The sequence below is a fragment of the Gastrolobium bilobum genome, unplaced genomic scaffold (genome assembly GCF_033153095.1).
Source record: "Gastrolobium bilobum isolate Gb01-03AN ecotype WA unplaced genomic scaffold, APGP_CSIRO_Gbil_v1 utg10233, whole genome shotgun sequence".
Taxonomy (NCBI): domain Eukaryota; kingdom Viridiplantae; phylum Streptophyta; class Magnoliopsida; order Fabales; family Fabaceae; genus Gastrolobium; species Gastrolobium bilobum.
In genome coordinates this window covers 205001-227468 of record NW_026896849.1, presented here as the reverse complement: position 1 = coordinate 227468, position 22468 = coordinate 205001, and the positions used below count along the sequence as shown (strand labels likewise).

At 36.1% G+C, this 22468-nt stretch overlaps 1 protein-coding gene across 2 annotated transcripts; it reads right to left on the bottom strand.

Annotated features, from left to right (window-relative positions):
* Positions 1-8324: 8324 nt before the first annotated feature.
* Positions 8325-17218, bottom strand: LOC133302348 (SNF1-related protein kinase catalytic subunit alpha KIN10-like). 2 transcript variants are annotated; one of them, XM_061502111.1, is made up of 11 exons: positions 17004-17218; positions 14676-14875; positions 12393-12577; positions 12129-12311; positions 11873-12004; positions 11377-11562; positions 10671-10760; positions 10519-10602; positions 10010-10150; positions 9402-9641; positions 8325-9009 (listed from the first exon to the last, which is right to left on the bottom strand). In XM_061502111.1, the coding sequence occupies exons 2-11, from the start codon at positions 14866-14868 to the stop codon at positions 8896-8898; spliced, it is 1548 nt and encodes a 515-aa protein (XP_061358095.1). In that variant the 5' UTR covers positions 14869-14875; positions 17004-17218; the 3' UTR covers positions 8325-8895. The 2 variants fall into 2 exon arrangements, with proteins under 2 accessions (XP_061358095.1, XP_061358096.1); XM_061502112.1 differs by lacking the exon at positions 17004-17218 and adding an exon at positions 15324-15441.
* Between the last annotated feature and the right edge of the window lie 5250 nt (positions 17219-22468).

The following is a 22468-nucleotide window of genomic DNA, read 5'->3' as shown; positions in this document are numbered from 1 at the left end:
TCATGGTGTTTTTGTAATTTTAATTTATTCATGGTGTTTTTATAATTTTAATTTATTTCAGGGTTATTATAGTCTTTATAATTATAATTTTCTAATTTTTTAATCCCAAAATGACTCATTTTGAAAGTAAATACAGATACGCGAAATATTTTTCTGATTGTTTATTTAAACAAATAAATTTAATCAAACATTTAACAAGTCGAATTTGAATACTTCAAGAATAATTCAACTCATTTACCTTCTACTGACACATATCATAACGACTTAATAGACAAAGAAAAGACTAGGGCGTCAAACATCTCTAAGTCATTAATGATTAAAATTGAATTTAAGATATATAATTATATTTTGCTTTCTCGTGCAAGTCTATTGTACAAACCATGATGTCATACATATATACCAGGTCATAAACTAACATATGGTTATCAATTCATGCCTGATGTTGCTTTTTATCCATCAGGCCAAGTTTGAAGGACTAACTTTTCCATCCTTATAATCGTCAATCGTGTGTGGGAGGGTCATGAGTGCGTATTTTTTTGGGTTTCTATTAGAAACCAAGGAACTCATACAAAGAGTAATTATCTTACTGAGAAAGAATACTGAATCTCTGATTAATAATCTCTGATATGATACATATATAGACACGAACTAAAACAGCTAAGAGCTTACAGCAAGGGTGTGTTTGGTATAAGGGTATCAAAAAAATTATTGGTAAACTTTTTTTTTGGTAAACCTCAAATATCATGTTTGATAGAAGAACAAAATTCAGTTCCCAGATATCTAAGGTTTACCGGTAATTTAATTTACAAAGAAAAGTCACTAGTGAGATTGCCAAAAATAATATGGTAATTCAGAATTTCAAGTAAGGAGAAAGCACAACAACAATTTTTGAGACAAAAATATTCCAACATACATCAAAACCTAGACCCAATATATCAATTACAAAAATAAAAATAGTTTGGGATTATTTTTGTAAAATAACATCATATTCCAAGTCACATTTGGTTCTAAACCAAACATGAAATCAATAATCTTTACCTAATATTCCCGGTAATATTTTGACGAACCAAACACTTTTTTCGTAACATTCCGAGTAAACTCAATTTCTAATGTATTCACAGTAATCGTGATTTCCGAATACCAAAAAATTTCTCTTATACCAATATACCTAGGAGCTAACTAACATAAAGGCTTAACTAAGTTAGTTACAACAGATTCTAACAAACCAACAAAAAGAGAATAATACACGTGTGTGCTGACTCAACAGAATAACTCAGTAGAATAACTCATTCAAAAATACATGTGTGATTCTAACAAACCTTCTTCAGTAAAGAAGTAAAAACCCACGGGACCTAGTCCAGATCAAAAATCCACTAGGAAAATAATGGTTACAAATAATCAAATACACCAATGTGGTGGTTAACTCAACCTCTCCAACAATGGTGATAATCAAACTACCCTAGTGATGTTTCACTCAAACTCTCTCTAGAGATCTCTCAAATGCAAAGCATAAAGCTTTGCTCAAACTCTCAAATAATTATCTCTCAAATTTTTCTCTCTAATCTCTTAACATAGCCTCCACCCACAACTAATGAATATATAGAGGAAGTGAGATCTAGTGTTAGGGTTTTTAGGAAACCCCTCAATGGGCTTGAGCTTAGCATTGAAGGAGGAAGCCCAACAAATCTCCCCCTCCGACTTCAATGCGTCGGCTTCAGCATCAACCTGGCTCCTTCACAGCAGTCTTCAAATTTCCTTACTGGAACCGGCTTCGTCATCATGTCGAACCAATTTTGGTCAGTGTGCACTTTGACGAGTTCGAGCTCTCCACCTTCCACCACATCCCAGATCCAGTGATACCTCACATCAATATGCTTAGTGCAGGAGTGATAGGTCGAATTTTTCGCAAGATGGAATGCACTTTGATTGTCACAACCCAGCTCGTACTTGTCTTGATCATGGCCGAGTTCTATGAGGAACTTCTTCATCCACAGCATCTCTTTGCTTGCCTCAGTAGCGGCAATGTACTCAGCCTCAGTTGTCGATAGTGCAACACACTTCTGAAGTCTTGATTTCCAAGAGACAACTCCTCCGGCAAATCTCATCAAATATCATGTAGTCGACTTCCTCGAGTCAGCGTCTCCCCCTAAATCAGAATCCGAGTAGCCTTGCAACTCGGCTTTGCCTTCTCCAAATCGGAGACATAAGTCGGTCGTACCTCGGAGGTACTTGAAGATCCACTTCACTGCTTCCCAGTGCTCTTTGCCAAGGTTTGGCAAATACCGGCATACCATTCCAACAGCATACGCCAAGTCGGGTGTAGTGCAAACCATTGCATACATCAAGCTTCCGACAGCGGATTGGTAAGGGACCTTCATCATATCATCTTTGTCTTCATCAGATCTCGGACATTGATTCTGGTTCAGCTTTATGTGTCCGGCAAGGGGGGTGCTCACTGTTTTGGCTTTGTCCATGCTGAATCTCTTCAGAATCTTCTCAATATATTTCTCTTGACTTAGCCATAGTAGCTTCTTCTGTCTATCTCGGATGATCTTGATTCCGAGAATCTGCTTTGCAGGGCCGAGATCCTTCATTGCGAAGGACGAGCTCAACGCCTTCTTCAGGGCGGCTATCCTTGATTTGTCTTTCCCTACAATAAGCATGTCATCAACATATAACAACAAGATCAAAAAATCTCCGGCCTCATACCTCTTCACAAATACGCAGTGGTCGGCTTCTGTCTTCTCAAACTTATGATCAGTCATGAATGATTCAAATTTCTTGTACCACTGCCGAGGTGCTTGCTTCAAGCCATAGAGGCTCTTCTTCAATCGACATACCAAGTCTTCTTGGTCTGGAGCTCGAAACCCCTCAGGTTGCTCCATATATATCTCTTCTTCTAAGTCACCGTGAAGAAATGTCGTCTTCACGTCCATTTGTTCTACCTCGAGGTCCATCGAAGCCGCCATGGCTAACACGGTTCGGACCGAGGTCATTTTCACCATAAGAGAAAAAATCTCCTCAAAATCTACTCCTTTCTTCTGATTGCAGCCTTTCACTACAATCTGGGCTTTGTATCTCGGCTTCTGCCCGTTCTCTTCATTCTTAATCTTGTAGACCCATTTATTTTTCAAAGCTCGTCTTCCTTTAGGCAACTCAGTCAGCTCATAAGTCTGATTCTCGTGCAGAGACTTCATCTCATCTTGCATTTCTTTTTTCCATTCTTCTTTCTCAGAGCTCGTCACAGCCTCATCATAACTCTGAGGCTCATCGTCTTCAGCAACAACGGTGTATTCATCATATGGGTATCTTGTAGAGGGTCTTCTTTCTCGAGTTGGATATCTCGGCTGTTCTTCATCTTGAGAACCCGGTTCATCATTCTCATCCTGGATCTCATCATCAACTTGGACCTCAATGTCTTGGTCATCTTCAGCTTGTTGCTGGTCATCAATTTCTTCATTCTCTTGATTTTCTCCCCCGTTCTTCAGCTCGGACAGGAGGATTGGGTTCTTCGCGTCTGACAATAACTCAGACTTTAGGCTTCGAGATGTCATGAATGGTCTCATCTTTATGAAAGATCACATCTCGGCTTCTCACTATCTTCTTATTAATTGGATCCCAAAGTCGGAACCCGAACTCACATCTCGGCGAACCAAGATAAATTCATTCTTTAGTCTTCGCATCAAGTTTGGCCCTTTCATCTTTAGGGATAAGCACGAAGGCTCGGCATCCAAACACTTTCAATTGATTATAGGTCGCTTTCCGACCTGTCCAGACTTTTTCTGGAATTTCTCCTTCAAGTGGCCGTGATGGTGAGAGGTTGATCAAGTCAACAGCTATTTTGACGGCTTCTCCCCAGAATGATTTCGGCAATCCAACATTGGATAACATGCTTTGGACCTTCTCTTCAATAGTTATGTTCATCCGCTCAGCCAGTCCATTCAGCTGAGGTGTCTTGGGGGGCGTCTTCTCAAGTCGAATCCCGGCCGCTCTGCAATATGCATCAAATGGGCCGCAATACTCACCACCATTATCAGATCAGATCACCTTCAATTTCTTGTCAGTCTCCCTTTCAACCATTGCATGGAATTCTTTAAAGGATTGGAGTACCTGGTCTTTAGACTTCAACAAATATATCTGTACTTTGCGGGAGTGGTCATCAATAAATGAAATAAAGTACTGAGCTCCTCCAAGGGATCTTTCCGACATGGAGAAGACATCAGTATGGACGAGGTCAAGAATATACATGCGTCGTCTGGGTTGATCCGGTCACAAAAGAAACTCGGTGCTTCTTTCCAGCTAGGCAATGCGTTCAACTCTCCAACGCTTGGCCTTTCAACCCGGTCAATAATCCTTTCTTGTTCAGGATCTGGAGCCCTTTCTCGCTCATGCGGCCGAGGCGCTTGTGCCATAGCTCCAAGCTAGGTTCATCTCGAACAGAATTGGCTTCTCTGCCATTGATCCTTCCTTGCATCACGTACAAGGAGCCATCCTTCTTACCTCGGGCCACGACCAAGTTTCCCTTGGCCAGCTTCCATCTAACACTACCGAAGTAGTTCATTAACCCGGCATCATCAAGTTTGCCTACCGAGATTAGGTTCAAACGCATGTCAGGAACATGCCTTACATCTTTCAACACAAGTCGGCATCCGACATCCGTGGTCAGAGTTACATCACCGACACCAACAATCTTGCTGGTCACTTGATTTCCCATCTTCACGACTCCAAAATCACCACCTCGGTAAGAGGAGAAAAAACCTTTGTGTGGAGTAACGTGGAAGGAGGCACCGGAGTCAACAATCCAGGTGCAGTCATCATATGCAACATTCAAATAATTATCCTCACCAAGGAGGAATATCTCGGCATCCGGGTTGGCAGCCACCGCAGTGGTGCTCTTGTCTTCCCTCTTCTTGGGAATAATCTGATCCGGCTTCACATAGTCGTTCTTCTCATCATTCTGCAGGGTCCAGCAGTCTGGCTTCTTATGGCCTGTCTTTCCACAGTAAAAGTACTTCAACTCATATTTCGGCTTTGACCGACCTCTGGACTTTTCTCGTCTGTCACGACCTCTACCCCTTCTTTTGCTTCTACCCTGAGAGTCGAATTTCCCTTTGTTTTCAACAATGTTGGCCTCAGACGTGCTTGAAACACCTCGTTCTCTTCTCCTGACTTCTTCGCTCAGGAGGCTGTCTGTCACGACATCCATCTTCAACTTTCCTTCTGGAGCTGAATTACTCAAATCACCACCAGAGTATCCCAGCTTTCTGGCAGCGAGCTCATCAGCAGAAAAGCCTGCATCTTATCATCAATTTTCATCTCAGCTTTTGACAGCTGATTCACAATACCTTTATAGGTGTTGAGGTGTTCAATCATGCTCATGTCGTCCTTGTATTCAAGCTTCACAAGTCGCCGAACCAGGTATGCTTTATTCCTGGGAGTCTTCTTCTGAATCATGGACTTCAGCTTCGTCCACAACTCATACGCATTCGTGAACTCGGACACGTGCTCAAAGAGGCTTTTATCAATATATTTCTTGATCGAGGCTACCGCCTTCCGACTCAGGATCTCCCACTCCTTATCAGTTTTTCCTGCCGGTCTCTCATCAAGGATAATGGGCTCATGTAAATCTTTGCAGTAGAGATGATCTTCCATCATCGGTCTCCAATAGGTGAAATTATCAGCGGTCAACTTGAACATGTCTCCATCATTGGTTATGCCACTGGTCTCCATCTCGTCTCCCTCATAACTCGTCGAACTCGGGCTCTGATACCACTATTGGGAAATATCGGTTCCCTAAGATCGGCTCAGGGGCCTTTGTGCGGAAGTCAATCAACAACATCCTGATCTCGGATCTCGGCAATACCTCGGCATGAACTTCACCAGGTCGGGCAGCGCAGCGAAAAAATCAAAACGAAAAACACAAAACAAGAGAAAGAGAAGAAGAACACAACCAGATTGAACGTGGGAAAACCTTCTTCAATGAAGAAGTAAAAACCCTCGGGACCTAGTTCAGATCAAAAATCCACTAGGAAAATAATGGTTACAAAGAATCAAATACACCAATGTGGTGATTAACTCAACCTCTCCAACAATGGTGATAATCAAACTACCCTAGAGATGTTTCACTCAAACTCTCTCTAGAGATCTCTCAAATGCAAAGCATAAAGCTTTGCTCAAACTCTCAAATAATTATCTCTCAAATTTTTCTTTCTAATCTCTTAACCTAGCCTCCACCCATAATTAATGAATATATAGAGGAAGTGAGATCTAGGGTTAGGGTTTTTAGGAAACCCCTCGATGGGCTTGGGCTTAGCATTGAAGGAGGAAGCCCAACAATCCTAACATTTATTATTTAATGCACAACCCCATTTAACAAGATTTATCATAAATTCGAAGCAGGTTTTTGTTGTTGTTGCCAATCTAGCTTTTAAAAAAAAAAAAAATTACAATAATAACACTTGATGCAGTTGTAACTGTGCATGCCAGTCCACATAGTAGATTATAAAGAAACAGTACTTATATCAAAATTGGCTTTTCTTTTGGGTTGACGAAAAAAGGGAATTATATCATATCAAAGATTCCAAACTACTATTTTATTTATTAATAATATATATGAAATAGGTTATTTTCTACCTATTATTTTTTCTGTCTATCTTTACATATCACTCTTCAATATTATTAGATCAAAATCTCAATAGGAGAGAGAAATGATGGAGATAATTAAGATTCTAATCATTCAATATTGGAGAATGATAGGCAAAGGTAGAAAAAAAAGTAGAATAACTTATTCCTTTAATATATATATATATATATATATATATATATATATATATATATGGGGAAGGATATTGGAACAACCAATTAATGTTACTACCAATCATCGTTGATTTCCGTCAATCTAATGGTTATAATTTATTAAAAATTATTGGATTGCATTTATTAATTAATTATTAATCTTCAATAAATACAATAAATTATAACTGTTAGATTTACGAAAATTAATAGTGATTAAGTTGATTATAAATGTGATAAACTTTTTTGGTGGTAAATATATCCTGCCATATATATATATATAAAGGTAGAATTCTTTGATACCGATGTCAAATTTGAAATTTGATATGTCAAATTTGAAATTTGATACCTCATCTGAGAGTCGTTAGATGAAAAAAGATCAACGACTCTGAACGAAGGAATTAGTTTCATCAAACTTGAATTCATCATTTGAATGAAAAACAGTTTCGCTGCCCGTAGACGACGATTGATCTAGCTCTTAAGGTGGTGTTTGGTTGAGGGCTTTTTCAAATTACCCCATGCAAATGAAGTTGGCAATTTGTTTTGCACTTGTTTGGTAGACAGAGAAATGGCTGATTCCCCAGGCAACCATGATGCATAGCATTTTCAATTTTGTGAAAGAATGCTAGACTTTGGCGCTGTTAGAAAGCATTATGAGAGGTGGTTTTATATAGATAGCGAGCTAAACCACATGCACCCACCACAAATCAGATCATTATACCCCTCTGATAACTTGTATGAGAGATGCTATGATATTATCTTGCTTCAAATTCGATTGTGCAATTGGAGCTTATGCAAATGGCTGAGAGAATAAAAGGTTGGGCTTTATGCAAATGGATCCTACTTAAAATATATTAATCAAATCATACACATTATAATATCTACTTCTAAAGCCTCCTTTGAGAGCTGTGCTCTCTGCCTCCTCCGAGGCTTGGTCCTGTATTTTTTATTTTTTTATAACAGGAATAAAAAAAAATGGCAAACAAGACACAAGGATGCTACTATTCAGCGGACATTTTATACTCTTGTAATTTACAGTTATTTTAAAAACAGGGACATTTTTGTAATTGTCACTTATTTTCCCATCTATATTTTACCTCAAACTAAACATAGACTTTATAAATCTTACATAATTTGCCTGGTTAAATTTTTTCCAACCAAACAATTTTTTTTATATTTTCCTATCAAACTTATTTTCCAACTATTTCTCTATCAATTACATTTTCTTAGTATTCAAAAAATTTCTCCTCAACCAAATGTCCCCTAAATGGTATGTCAAAATCCTCGTGAAGAAAATAAACCCATTCTGAACACTTGAATTCAAAATTCTATAATAAACAAAGTCTCAATTATTAAACAATCATATATAGTGCATGACAATCACATATAACTTTAACAAATTTAGCAAATATATTTATTTGATATTATCAATATAAATAACTTAAAAAAAAAACAATTTGTTAAATTATTAATAGATGATTTATATAATAAATACTAAATATTAGAAAATTAAACATTACCATCATCCAGGGAATCAAACAGCTTGATTCATCATAAGACTGACAGAAAAATATACTCCCTAACATGGATTCAAAAGGTACATAAACTATGACTGTTAAATAGCATGCATACATAAGGGGAACAAATTTCACGCAATGGAAGCGGGGCATTAAAGGCTGCTCTGAAAGCTCATGTTCGATGCAGCCTAGGCAAACAACCCCTCCTGCTTCCAAGTAACAACTATATGGAGTCAATTACAACACAATGTTCAATACCATAAATGGCAGTGTCCGTCATAAATGGCAGTGTCCGTTAGGGGCTAATTCTTTAACAGATTTCTCAGAGATTTTCACAGGATTGGGAAAATTCAATTCACCAGTGAAAAAGGAAGACCTGGGCAGACACCATGATTAAGGAAGCGAATACGATATATAGGATGGTCTCAAAATCATGATGATCGCCATATATAAACTGGGGGTATACTAAAAAGTACAAACAGATATAATAGACCCGTACCGAAAGGGGACCTATGTACAATGTAAGCTTATTCACGTCAACCTATGACACCTTAAGCCTCCCCCTTGTGAGCCGGCAATCTTTGCATTAGAGAACACGAAGCTGCGCAAGGAAAGCAGCACATAGATCCAAGAAAAGAAACTGTGGGCCCTGGACCCTTTGAAGATCAAGCAGATACTTTTCCTCACGAGTTTTGTAAAGCTGGAAAAGATATTAACACGAGTTTGAGAATATTATGGTAAAAAATTAGAATTATCCAACTAAGTCACAAGAATCAGTCATCAACAAGAGAATCTCAATCTCCGATCGTATGCAATAAAGTCATTGCAATGAAAGAAATTTCAGTGGACATCCAAAGAACCAAAAAATAGCAACAATGACTTAAGCGTGCCTAATTGTCTAGTACTTAAAAAAAGGAAGGTGGGAGGAAAGGAAAGTGTGACCCGTCAGCTGTGGCTTTATGCCAATTATGTTTAGCAAAGGATTCCTGTCTGGTCATGACAGTGACAATGAAAATTCAACTACTAAGCTTGTAACTGAACATTTCATATAAATCTAAGCACAATACAGATTATGGTTATCAGGATAATTACCTGCACTTCAAACTTGACCACATTTGAATCAGACAGAGTTTCATTCTCAATAATGCTGGAATCATTTCCAAAGTAATCATTACTGCGCACACACTTGTTAACCATTGCTTCATGATGACCAGGAATGAGAGCAACCCATCTGCACTTCATGTTATAGTGTCCAATCTTCTTCCAACACACATTTAATTCTTGCAGAGCTTTAAGGACCTCAGTCATTATTTCACGAGGTTGGGCTCGAGACTATCACAAGTTAACCAACAGAATCAACAGTTAAAGATTTCAGCCACAAGTAACTATCAAAACAAGTACATCAAAACTTCAACATTTATGATGGCAACTATTAACAACAACAATTTACAGACCAACAGGTCATGTATACGAACCCAGAGAGAAAAGGAAGTACATAAGCAAGATCTTCAATCAACAAATCTGATACCTCTCTCATAAGAGAGAGGGAACCAGTTAAGACAATCACAGATATCCGACAGTTATTTTGTTATTAGCTAGGAATCATCACTGGTGAGGGTAGCATCAATTAATTATGCCAAGCATCAATTATTTTGAATACAGTACCAATATGAAAATATCTAAGAAGTAAAACACAGCACCTGAAGCCCAAGGGCCCATTTTCTCTCAACAGGGAATTGTTGCCTCATTCCTCCTCCTTGATAATCTATATACCCTGGAATGCGGTGCCCAACAACAGGAGAAGCAACTTTGCTGGAATGGATATGGTTGAAACCAGAATCCTAAGCAATCATATTATTAAAACAAAACTGATGAGCTTTACAAAGTATCCTGTTTTAAAAAGACAAACAAAGAAATATAATATTATCAACAATAGAAAACCTACAATTCCATGGTTAAAAACTCCATCAAGAACCATGTTCAAACTAGAAAGATAATTCAATCACATGGTTTTATCATAGGTCATAACTCTAATAGAGAGTCTAACAAACAATTTTGAGACCGCAGCACATTTCACATGGGTATACAATTTACAAGCAAGTTAAAAAATGTGTCTTATCAACTATTAGATAAGTTAAATGACTAAATTACTTGATTAAAGACGGAAAACTAATGAAATCCGAAGCAATTAAAGGAACAACAAACTCACCATTGTCTCTTGAAACTCAGCTCCAAGATAGCCACTAGAAACACGGAACCGGTTGTCCAATAACAAATAGTATGTTACAGTACCCTGAAATACATAGATGGTAATAAGAAACTATCTGGCAGATGCATAAGGTGAAAATGAAGGGTACAAACATCATTTTGTATCCTGTTGCGAAGAGAGTCAACCAATTGACTCCTGTCAAATCCCATATTAACCACTTCCTGAAGAATCTCCTCATCAATCTACAAAACCATGATATTGGTCATTTTATATTCAAAATGATTATAATATATCAAGTAACGAAAAACATATTATATATATATGCAATGCATGTGTGTGTGTAATGCTCAGCTTCGAAAAACACACACAAAGCCGGTTGAAACTCCTAGTATGCTACACAAAAGCAAAAAGAAACCAGAATCCTGAAGATATGAGGCATGTAAAGCCACTAAATGCTTAAAACCAAGAACTTTGACATAAAAGTAGTGTTTTTAGACAACACCAGATTAAAAGAAGAAAGAGGAAGCATGTGTATTGCAAGTACACTCATTTCAGAGCCAAAGAAGGTTATTAACAGTTGGAAAGTGAAATTGAAAAATCTAACAAAACAACTCTTTGGCTCAGCTTATAATAGGTCAGCACGTGCCTTAGTTCATCTCACCTCCAATATCGCTGGAAGAATGTAACTTTAACTACTTATAACAGCATAGTTCCAAGAAAACACATTGACAAAACATACAGCTTTTTCCACCAAAAACTTATCAGAAATCATGTAGAAGATTAAATATTACAAAAAGAACAATCACAAAAACTAAAATCAACAAAAAAGGAGAAGCAAAAAAACAAGAAAAACCAAACCTTTTTGGCTTGTTGCAGTGTATTCGGTGGTGGCACTGCTAAATAACGCGGAAGACGAACTTGGAACCATGGGTGTTGGCGTATCTCTGGTATGGTCATCCTCTTCATGGGATCCACCACAAGCATCCTTGGTATCAAATCTCTAGCGCTGGGTGATAGATGGCTAGGAAGAGTGTATATCCCACCCTGTAACAAATAATCAGTAGAGAGGTACACTTCAGAAGCAAAATTAAATCTCTTTGCACATAAACATCATTGAAGGGATAAATCTGATTTGAAATATGGGGTTTTCAAAAGAAGCATTAATATGGACCTACAAAGTATTAGGCCTTTCTGGCCTAGTCATAACTCTCACTTCAGCACATGGACAATGCCAAGCTCAAAACCATTTAAGAAAATAATTTGGCATGACAGTGGTAGGTAATCTATTAGTACTTTCAAACCAACAAAATGAAAAGGGAAAAACTAATAATAACTAAATTAATATTAATAATACCTTAATTTTCTTGAAGAGGTTGGGAATGTTTTCATCATCAAAAGGAAGAGTGCCACAGAGAAGAGCGTATAAAATTACACCACAGCTCCAGACATCTACTTCAGGTCCAGCATACAATTTCCCAGAGATAACCTGCAAAAAATTACAGTTTAACCAGGAAATATGAATCACAGGAGGAGGAAAATGTAGACTCTCAAAATTCATAATAATAATAATAATAATAAACTATACAACAACAATCCAGCGATTTACCAACCTCCGGAGCTGCATAATTAGGGCTTCCGCAACTTGTCTTAAGAAAATGACCATCACGCATGATGTTGCTCAAGCCAAAATCAGCAATCTTGACATTACTTTTTGAGTCCAAAAGTAAATTCTCAGGCTTCAGGTCTCTATGAACCACCATATTCCTGTGACAATACTCCACACCAGAGATTATCTGCTTCCAAAACATTAGTTAGCTTAAATAATAAGTGACAAGCATAAGTTTCTCAAGTACACAAAATAGTAGAAATTATACCTGCTGAAAAAAATTGCGGGCTTCATCTTCATGCAACCTACCCTTTTCTACTATGTAATCAAAGAGCTCTCCAGATTTCACATACTCCGTAACAACATATATGTCTGCTGGCGTTTCTACTACCTCATAAAGTCGTATGACGTGATGATGCATGAACAATCTTAAAATTTTTATTTCTCTTCTCACTGCACCAAATTGAAGAAAGAAGATTATATGAATATTTAATCAACCAATATCATGGGCCTGAGATAATTAGTTAGTTAGTTAGGGAGTTATTCTAGAATATTCTCAAATAATAAGATATAAGGAGGGGAGTGTGGGAGTGTGAGGTATGCATGTATTCAGTGAATTTGGAGTAGGGTTCTGGGAAAGGATCTCTTGCGATCTCTTTGGCCTAGGTATTTTGGCTTGAGAGTGAGTGAGGTCTTTTGGTGTTTTATTTGTTATTCCTTTGTATTTCCTGTTATCTCTTTGTACGCTTACTGGTTATTGTCTCTGTGATGAATACTGAGATAATGGAAGTATTTTACTATTCAATTGTTGTTATCTTTGCTGTTGAATATTTTGGGTTCCATCAATTTGGTATCAGAGCATTTCTGATCTAGGGAGTGCTTCTAGTCCAGATCTACAAAAACAAAAAAGAGAGAAAGAGAAACAAAAACAAAACAGAATCACAATCACAAAAGTGGAAGGAAGCATGGATCGAGTGATGGAAGAAAGATTGGGAGGGATGGAAGACGCTATTCGTCAATTGCAAGAAACAATTCGGAGACTCAAAGATGTAATGGATCAGCGCTACGACAGTCGAAATCTGAATGGAGCGCACGACGAAGGAAGAACAGAGGGTGAAGAAGTTGAAGAAAAAGAAATCGAAGATGTAGAAATAATCGAAGTAGAAGAAGAAAAGGAATAAAAAGATACAGACAAAGAAGAATCAGAAGAAAAAAGAAAAGAAAATGAAGCAGAAAAAGAAGAAGATCAAGAGCCAGAAGAAGAGGGAGACAAAGAAGGATCTCACTATTGGCCAAAGGAATCAAAAAATATTTACACTATCTGCAGGTTTGATTTAAAATTAGTAGCAACCAAAACAGAGGAGCGTCAGCACCTCATGGGTCTGGGAGAGACGATGATAGCACAAAGAAAAGATGAGAGGGAGGTTGTGCGCAATTGGACTGGGCTTCTTAATGGGCGAGTGGGTGGCAGGTCTGTGATTAGCGGTGGAAATTATCCACGAATGACATTGTCTAAGGGAGTTGGGAATAGCGGGAACTCAGCAACTGGGCCCAACAATCAGGAAACCGGTAGTGGGCCAACAAACTTAGGCCCAAATAATTTTAACACATCAAATGTGTTTGGGGCAAGAAATGAAATGCGGTCATCAGGAACCCAAGGTCTCAATACAGCCAGGTTCAGTGAAGGGAACGTGAGCATAATTGGACGAAACCTAACCGGAAATGGAGGAGCACGGGGCGAGAGATTCCGGCGATTGTTGCTGGAAAAGATGAATGAGGAGTGGCAAGGGAATTTCTGCTTCCGATATGAAGAGTCTCATTCGCTAGATCATGTGTGTCAGAACTAGCAGCTCTGTTTTGACAAGATAATCAGAGTTGGTTTGCCATCCAAAGATGGAAGATATGAAATTTTGAAAGTGCATGCTAGGCATCGATGTTTTCGAGAAACAGTTGTTGTTGATCTTGCATGTTATTTTCCAATGTGGTCTAGGTGCTTCAAGCAATGGGGTCTTGGTGGTAGTTCTATCACACCACCGTCTTACTTCACCTTGAGGATAAGGTGAGTGTTGGAAGGGGAGTATTGATGGGCCTGAGATAATTAGTGATGGGCATGAGATAATTAGTTAGTTAGGGAGTTATTCTAGAATGTTCTCAAATAATAAGATATGAGAAGGGGAGTGTGGGAGTGTGAGGTATTCATATATTCAGTGAATTTGGAGTAAGGTTCTGGGAAATGATCTCTTGGGGTCTCTTTGGCCTAGGTATTTTGACTTGAGAGTGAGTGAGGTATTTTGGTGTTTTATTTGTTATTCCTTTGTATTTCCTGTTATCTCTTTGTACGCTTACTGGTTATTGTCTCTGTGATGAATACTGAGATAATGGAAGTATTTTACTGTTCAATTGTTGTTATCTTTGCTATTGAATATTTTGGGTTCCATCACAATAGTTACCTATAGCAAACATGCAATAAAACTGGAAAGTTAAAAACAATTAAAATCAAGTGCCACAATTAGATAGAGAAAAGATTATTGGTATGCAAAACAATACAGACCTTTTTCTTCCATTTCCATGTTCTTTATCTTGCGGCGGTTAAGAATCTTTATGGCAACTTTATGACCAGTCAATACATGCTCCGCAATTTTCACCTTGCCAAAGGCCCCAATGCCCAGTGTTTTTCCCAACTTATAATTTGGTAGAAACATGTCCACACCTCCACCACTACCACGGCCAGTTGATCCATCCATTTTAAATCTAGAGGCAAATTTAGAAAGAAAAATATGAAAAATCAGACACATGAAAGAATATAAACATGGATAAAAACAAATGCAAAATAGACTTAAAGCCTTCATTAGATATCAAAAGCCCAACCATCAAAATTACTAAATGTGATGCTAAAGGAGGGGTAAATAGTCAAAATGTTGAACAAATAATTAGTTGCCAGATCTTGGGGAATCAATGCAGCAAGCAGCTTAGGCCTTAAGGTTTCAAACATTGATCATCTGTTTCATTCTTACTATGAATATTATGCTAGATAAGTTAATTTCAAGGAAAACTAATGCAAAACAATCAAATACTTTATTTTTCTTCTTTCTTGACATTGTTAATGACTTTCTTTATAAAGTTGTGTGCTTTTTGGTGCTTCATACTTCAAGACATCAAAACCCCCTAGCAGCTTAGGGCATCCTTTATCTTTGAATACCTTAAAGAAGGTACATAACTTGATGCAAACTGCAAAGAGCACAGAAAAGCCAGCTGAGTTCTACACTTGTTTTCTATGTAAGGTTCCAAGATAGCACATGAGGCCCCATTGACTCCATGGAACACATCTTCTCAATTGCCAGCATTTAATGCACAGCTCAGGAGAGAATATACTTTTCCCTGATATTTAGCATGTGCAAAAAAATTTACATACCAATAGAATGCGATAGATAACCTAACAGAAAGGGGAAAATGATATAGTAAAATACACCTAAAGGAATTTAACATGCCAAGGTGAGGTAACAGAACGGGTCAGCGCCTATTGCCGGTTGAGGCACTGTCCCTTCAGTGGGGACCATGTATATGGCTCCATTGGCAAGCTTTTGTGGTTCAAGGCTTTCAAGCAAGGCACACCTTGTAGGTAGCTGTAAAAACTCCAAAAAGTCCAGCCATCTAACTTTCTAACTTTGATTCTAATATGGTAAAACAGTGAGAACGTTAAAAAATAACAAAACGTTAAAAAATAACAAATTGTTTGGTCTTCTTCAATTAAACATGTGAGTTATTGGCATCTTTCACATCAAGGCGTTGAAATCCCCTAGGGCCTTGAGTCCACCTTTCACCTTTGACTACCGTGCTTCCCCATATACTTTTCCTTTCTGATAGGCATATGGGCAAACCAAAAAGGGCAAATTGGGAGAACAGAGCAAAGAGAAATACAAAATCAACAGCAATTTGAGGCTTCCGACAACTCCAGAAGGACTGTTACATATGAAAAGAAAGGATAACCAAGATACAAGTTCCAGACTTATTCTCACCATGCTCAGCGCAGTACCTATATACCGATTATGTTACAATACCTAGACAATATACCTAGCCAATAAGCCAGCAGGGACACCAGGGCTAACTTCTCATCACACCAGCAAACAACACGAGACTTATTGCAAAGGAAAAACAAAACAGACACAGACACTTATTAAAAGAGAAAGACAAACTAAATGAACTGTCATATCACTTGGTTGACTCTTCTTTCAGTGTCCACGGTTTTCCACATAGAAATCCTTTATCCACGTTGTATTTCTCTTCGCTATGTTCTACCAACTTGCCCTCTCTGGTTTGCACAGGTGCCTATCACTTTTCCCCACATATAACAATATTTTTTCAAATATTCTACACTAACATCAAATCCCACACTCAACGTATGTGAAATATTGCCATCTACCACACCAGAATTTTGATCATTTAGTTATTCTCAATGATATCAAAAAATAATAATAATAATTAGTGTTTAAAACTGGCGCTTAACAATAAAAATTACAAAAAAAATAAAAAATAAATCCGAAAAACACTCCAGAAGTTCAAAGTTGAACAAATTCACATAGAAACAGTTGATCAACCGAAAAGAGAAAAGGCGAAAAAACTTCTTCGTCAAGTATTTATCTGGAGCAACACAGTTACGACGAGATACCATTGATCGTAATCTTCACAAACATGAATGCAATCCAGATCCACAAAAACACAGACAGAAACAGAATCTTCCGATCAAACCGCCCGATTTTCATTGCGAAAACCGGCGAGCAAAATCAGGTAACACAGAAATGCATCCAAGGCAGAATCAAACGAAACCAAAGAAAAAAAAGAAAAAAAAAAGGATTGAAAAAGGAGAAGCTTAAAGGCTCACCGGCGATTGGAGCGTAGATGAGAGAGTGAGAAGGAGGTGATTAAAGAACCCTAAAAGATGATGGATGGGAACGGAGAAACCATGATGTTGAGGTTCTCCTTGTTGTTCCCTTGCTGCTGCTGCTGCTACTGTGCTATCATGTCATGTCATGGATGCATTAAGAATACTCTCCGTTTCCAAAATGCATGTTTCCTTGGTTTTGCCACGCAATTCATTTCTTTTGCCAGTTTCTCTGTTTGTTTCTGTTTGTCCAAGAAAAAAGTTGTTTTTTAATTTAAAAAAAGTTGAAGTAATTTTTTGTCCAATGTATGACATTTATTTTAAACTTTACATCATGTTTACCCCTTCTTCTTCTTCTTCTTTTTCTCTTTCTTTTTTTTCCTATTCTATCTATATATTTTCAATATTTTTATATCAGAATCTCAAGACGAGAGAAAATAGATAAAATATCATATTTCGCATAAAATTTAATTAATTCATATTTATAGTACCTTTTTTCATGTCAAACTATACCTACTTATATTTTTCATGTCATAATTTCAAGGGAAAAGATAAAAAATGAAAGTTAGTTGAGATTCTTATTTAACGATATTGGAGATAATTAAATAAGATAGACATAAAAAAATATCTTATCTCATGTTTTTTATAGTGCCTTAAAGTTACATTATGTTTATCTTTTATAATTTGTTTGCTTTTTGTCCATACAATGGATACAAGGCTAGTTGCTAGTTTCGTTGGTTCGATAATTCTTTATGAATTAACATATTTTGATCCATCTATCATCTTCTTAACCTAATGTAGGTACGTTTGTTATATCTTTTATGATTCGTTTAGAAAAAACCTAACTCGTTGAGTAGTTGAAATATTACATCAGGACATACCAAATCTAAGTATTTAGTGTTTCGAAGATGCGGCGTGAGAAAATAATTATTTATTTTATTTTATTTTTTGAAGTTAAATCGACTTTAATTATCTCTTTGAGGTAAGTGAATTTCTTTCAATATTTTCACAAACTTTGACTCTTTGAGCTAGCTATAGGAGTAATTCAGAGTACGAGTCGGGCGGGTCAGAAATAAAAATAATATGTTTTCAGGCTTGTGCTTTATATATATATATATATATATATATATATATATATATATATATATATATATAGAGAGAGAGATAGGCCAGGAAAACACAAGATAAACCAATTGCAATGGAACCTTCATGAGTTGATCACATTATTAGCTGACTAGTGAGGAGAACCATTTGTGTAATGACATATCAAGAGCAAAAAGCATCAATCATATGTGAATATTGAAGATGTATGATGTAGCCACACAAGAAGAGTAATGACATATCAAAGTAACAAGATCATTGGATCAAGAGCAACAAGGAATAATTAGAAGAGCAATACCAAGATCAAAGACAACATCTAAGAGAAGCTCAATATCATAACTATGGTGAAAAATGATCAAAACCAATAAAGTGTCAAGCATTGTCATATCCAACAAGTCAAAGCATCAAGCACAAGTAAAGATTCAAGACACAAGAGATGAAGCTAAGTCTAAAATCATATGTAGAATATATCTTTAGGACTTAGAATATATGTGTCAGTATATGGTAGATTGCATTGCATGAGCTCAAAGTTTTTCTCAAAATAAACGTGTTTTTCGAATTGCATAACATAACCTTTATATACTTGAAAGAAATTTGAAAAACCCATGAAATAGATTTTTGACATGTTTTATAACTTCAAAACATATTTATCAAATAAAGATCATTCTTAAAAGGTGGTTGGAAGCAAGGTAGAACTTATTTGAACTTAAAATTTGCTGAATAATTTTGCTGCTACCTTCCATACAACTTTTCGTATCCAAGATTATGGATTCGGATCTTGTGTTTTGCATAGAAGTTGTAGATCTTTCTTTTATCTTTCCAACAAGACCAAGATCACATAAATCTGATAAGAATAGCTCAAGTTATGCCCAAAATACAAAACAATGTTATTGTTGTCAAATTTTCAGCCTTCCAATAGGTTGGGAATCGATTCCCTGCACATGAGAATCAATTCCCCAACTAGGAAATTGATTACCACCATATGAGAATCGATTCCCTCTTCCTGGAAAGGTTGGGAATCGATTCCCTCTTCCTGGAAAGGTTGGGAATCGATTCCCTAAGTATGCGAATCGATTCCCCCTGCGACAGAAAGCCTATAACGGCTATAAACGGTTAATTTTGCTAAAAATCACTATAAATACATTCCTTATGATCATAAAACATGAAGATCACTATTTTTGCACATCTTGCGGATGATTTGAGAGCTTCTACACTATTCTTTCATATTTTTCAAAGATCAAACATATTTGAGCTCATATCTTGAAAATCCATATACTCATAGTGTTTCAAGTTGTATATTCACACTTTAAGAGTGTATATTCATTTCCAAATATTTTCCTTCTTGTATTCTTTTTTTTTTTTTTTTGTAATATCCTTCTTGTATTCTTGAATTGAAAGGGTTGTGAGACCCATTATTTGAGAGGTAGCCAAATACCTAAGTAAATTTCGAGAGAATTGTAAGGTTGCCAAGTATCCATAAACTTGGAGATTGTAAGGTATCCAAGAACCCAAAGTCTTGAAAGATTGTAAAGGTTTGTCAAGCTCCCGTGAAGCTTGACCATTAGTGAAAAAGTTGATCGAGTGGCTTCAGTCTGGATGTAGGTCACAAGTGGTGGTGACCGAACCAGGATATATTGTTTTTGCAATTCTCTAACTCTAAACTCTTTATTTCTAGCACTTTAATTGCTTCTTTAATATCTTGTATATGCTAGTATAAGTCCTATAATTATGATATATTACATGTTATGGATTGTTTGAATACATTGATTAGTTTTTCATATATCAAAGTGTGCTTGAAATGATTATTTAGAAACTAGAAGGGAACTTTTGCGAAAATCTTGTAATACTCAATTCAACCCCCCCCTCTTGAGTATGGAAGCCACATTCCTAACAAGAGAATATAGGTCTTATCCATTAAAGAGTCAATATCCTACCCAATCTCTCTCATCCTCAAGTAAACCATATTAAAGAATAAAGGGTTAAATCTCACATATACACACTTTTGAAACCCTATCCTCTTTTCTGTCACTGTATACATGCACTATCTTTTTTGGCTTCTTGTTTATTATTTGTACACAATGATCTGCCGCCCTTCAAATTATCTCATTTGTAGATACCTTTAATCCTTAAATCTCATATTAATTACGATCCTCTCCTATTGAACACACCTCATTTTATTATATACAAGTTTTATGATAATTAAATCTCAACTAGATGGAAAAATAAAATTATAATTAAATCTGAATCAAATAATCTATCTTTTAATAAATACTTATAATACAGCCATTTTTTATTTTTTTTGGTTTTTGTAGAAATATTTTTCGCGCATATTGAATTTTTAATCTGTCTTAATAGTGGAGTTGGAAACCCTCGTCTCATGCTTTTTTTTTTCTGTTTGTAATTATAATCTATAAAGCACCGACACTTCAAAAACCCTGACGTGTCGTGTCCGACATTTCGCGACACTCCAACACACATTGTAGAAACTAAAAAAAAGATTCAAAGGTTGCATTGTGTTTTTAGTTCCAACTATTAGATTCGTTGAATTGCGATTATCATTTTATTGAGTTTAATGTAAATATTTGGAATATCTTATGTTTTTTTGTAAAATTGATGGGTATTATAAGTTTAGCTTCATTTTTTTGTTAAATTATTGAATATTAAATATAATATACACTACATAAATTGAAAATATTATTTAATATCAAAATGAGTTCTAACGTGTCGAAATCTAACATTTTTTAAAATTAACGTGTCAGAGTGTCATATCATGTCATGTGTCTCATGTCGATATTGGTGCCTATGTAGCACCGATACCGACACGAGACACGACACGGGACACGACACGATACGACACTCCGACATGTTAATTCTAAAAAATATTAGATTTCGATACGTTAGGACACGTTTTGATATTAAATAATATTTTTAATTTATGTTACATATATTATATTTAATACTCAATAATTTAACAAAAAAATAAAGCTAAACTTATAATACCCATTAATTTTGTAAAGAAACATAAAATATCACAAATATTTATATTAAATTCAATAAAATAGTAATAGTAATCCAACGAATCTAATAGTTAGAACTAAAAACGCAACGCAACGTAACCTTTGAATCTTTTTTGGGTTTCTACAACACGCGTTGGAGTGTCGGGAAGTGTCAGAGTGTCGAGAGGTGTCGGACACGACACATCGAGATTGGTGCTACATAGATTATAATCTCCAAATTTTCACGGTTTGACATTTATAATGTTAAACGGGTAAAAATGCTCATTACCACTTATTCTTTTAGGTCTCAAAAACTAAAAAGCTCATTACATCTAAAAGCCCAGTTTTAGTACCACAGTTTAAAATGGGCCTTAATGTGCAGCCTACAATCAGCATCCACTTTCAAAACTTAGGCTTTATATGGTTTTATAGTTTCTTGTAACAACATTAGTATACGGTTTGTATTTTAATGTGTTTTTTTTTTTTAAAAAAAAAAGTGAAACCCATTTGTTTGTGTCTGCTGCATCTAATAAAGTTTTACAGTAACATCGGATATGCAACGCCCTTTTTTAAATGAGTAATATTTTCCTCCTTTCACATGACACAAGTAATTTTTCTTCGAATATACAAAAGTGAGTCCATCAATTCTTTTACTTTTCTTTTATTTTAAAAATAGTAGACCCCACAATTGGTTATCTCTATAATATGACCTAAGAATTTTTGCTACAACATAATATTTGTTTTTCCATTTTTATATACTTCTCAATTATTAATTTTTATTAAATTGCATGGTCTTAATTATCTTTTTACGGCAAATTATATTTTTCAGGCATCGCTAATCTGTAAAGGTATAAAATTAATGCCGATTGGAGTGGGTCATAAACTCATAATTATCATGCTTTAACCTCAAAGATCATCCTTTTCACTATTCAAATTTTTACTCTTTCGACAATTTATCTATCCGCTCTCTCCTTTTGCTCACATTTATTATATTTTTTTTTTTTTACAAATTTGATTTGTTTGATTTTGAAAATAACTAGAGAAGGAATATGTACATATTCGTAGATAAAATAATATGTATAATTTCCATCTCCACACATGCAAGATACCAAGGATCATTTCTCTTAATTCTAAAATAAAATGATTTTTAATTCTAGTTGATATGAATATGAGAGTTATCCAAATCCCAAGAACAAGATGGGATGGGGAAGGAAGAAAACGACAAAGAAGATATAAGTGTTGGAAACTCAAACCAAGAAATTCTCCCTTTATTTCCTTTGGTCAAATATGGAGCTTCCAAGTGAAGCAAGCATCCACTAAGGTAATAATTAAGCTACAGTTAATACTTAATAGTATTTGTCATCTCAG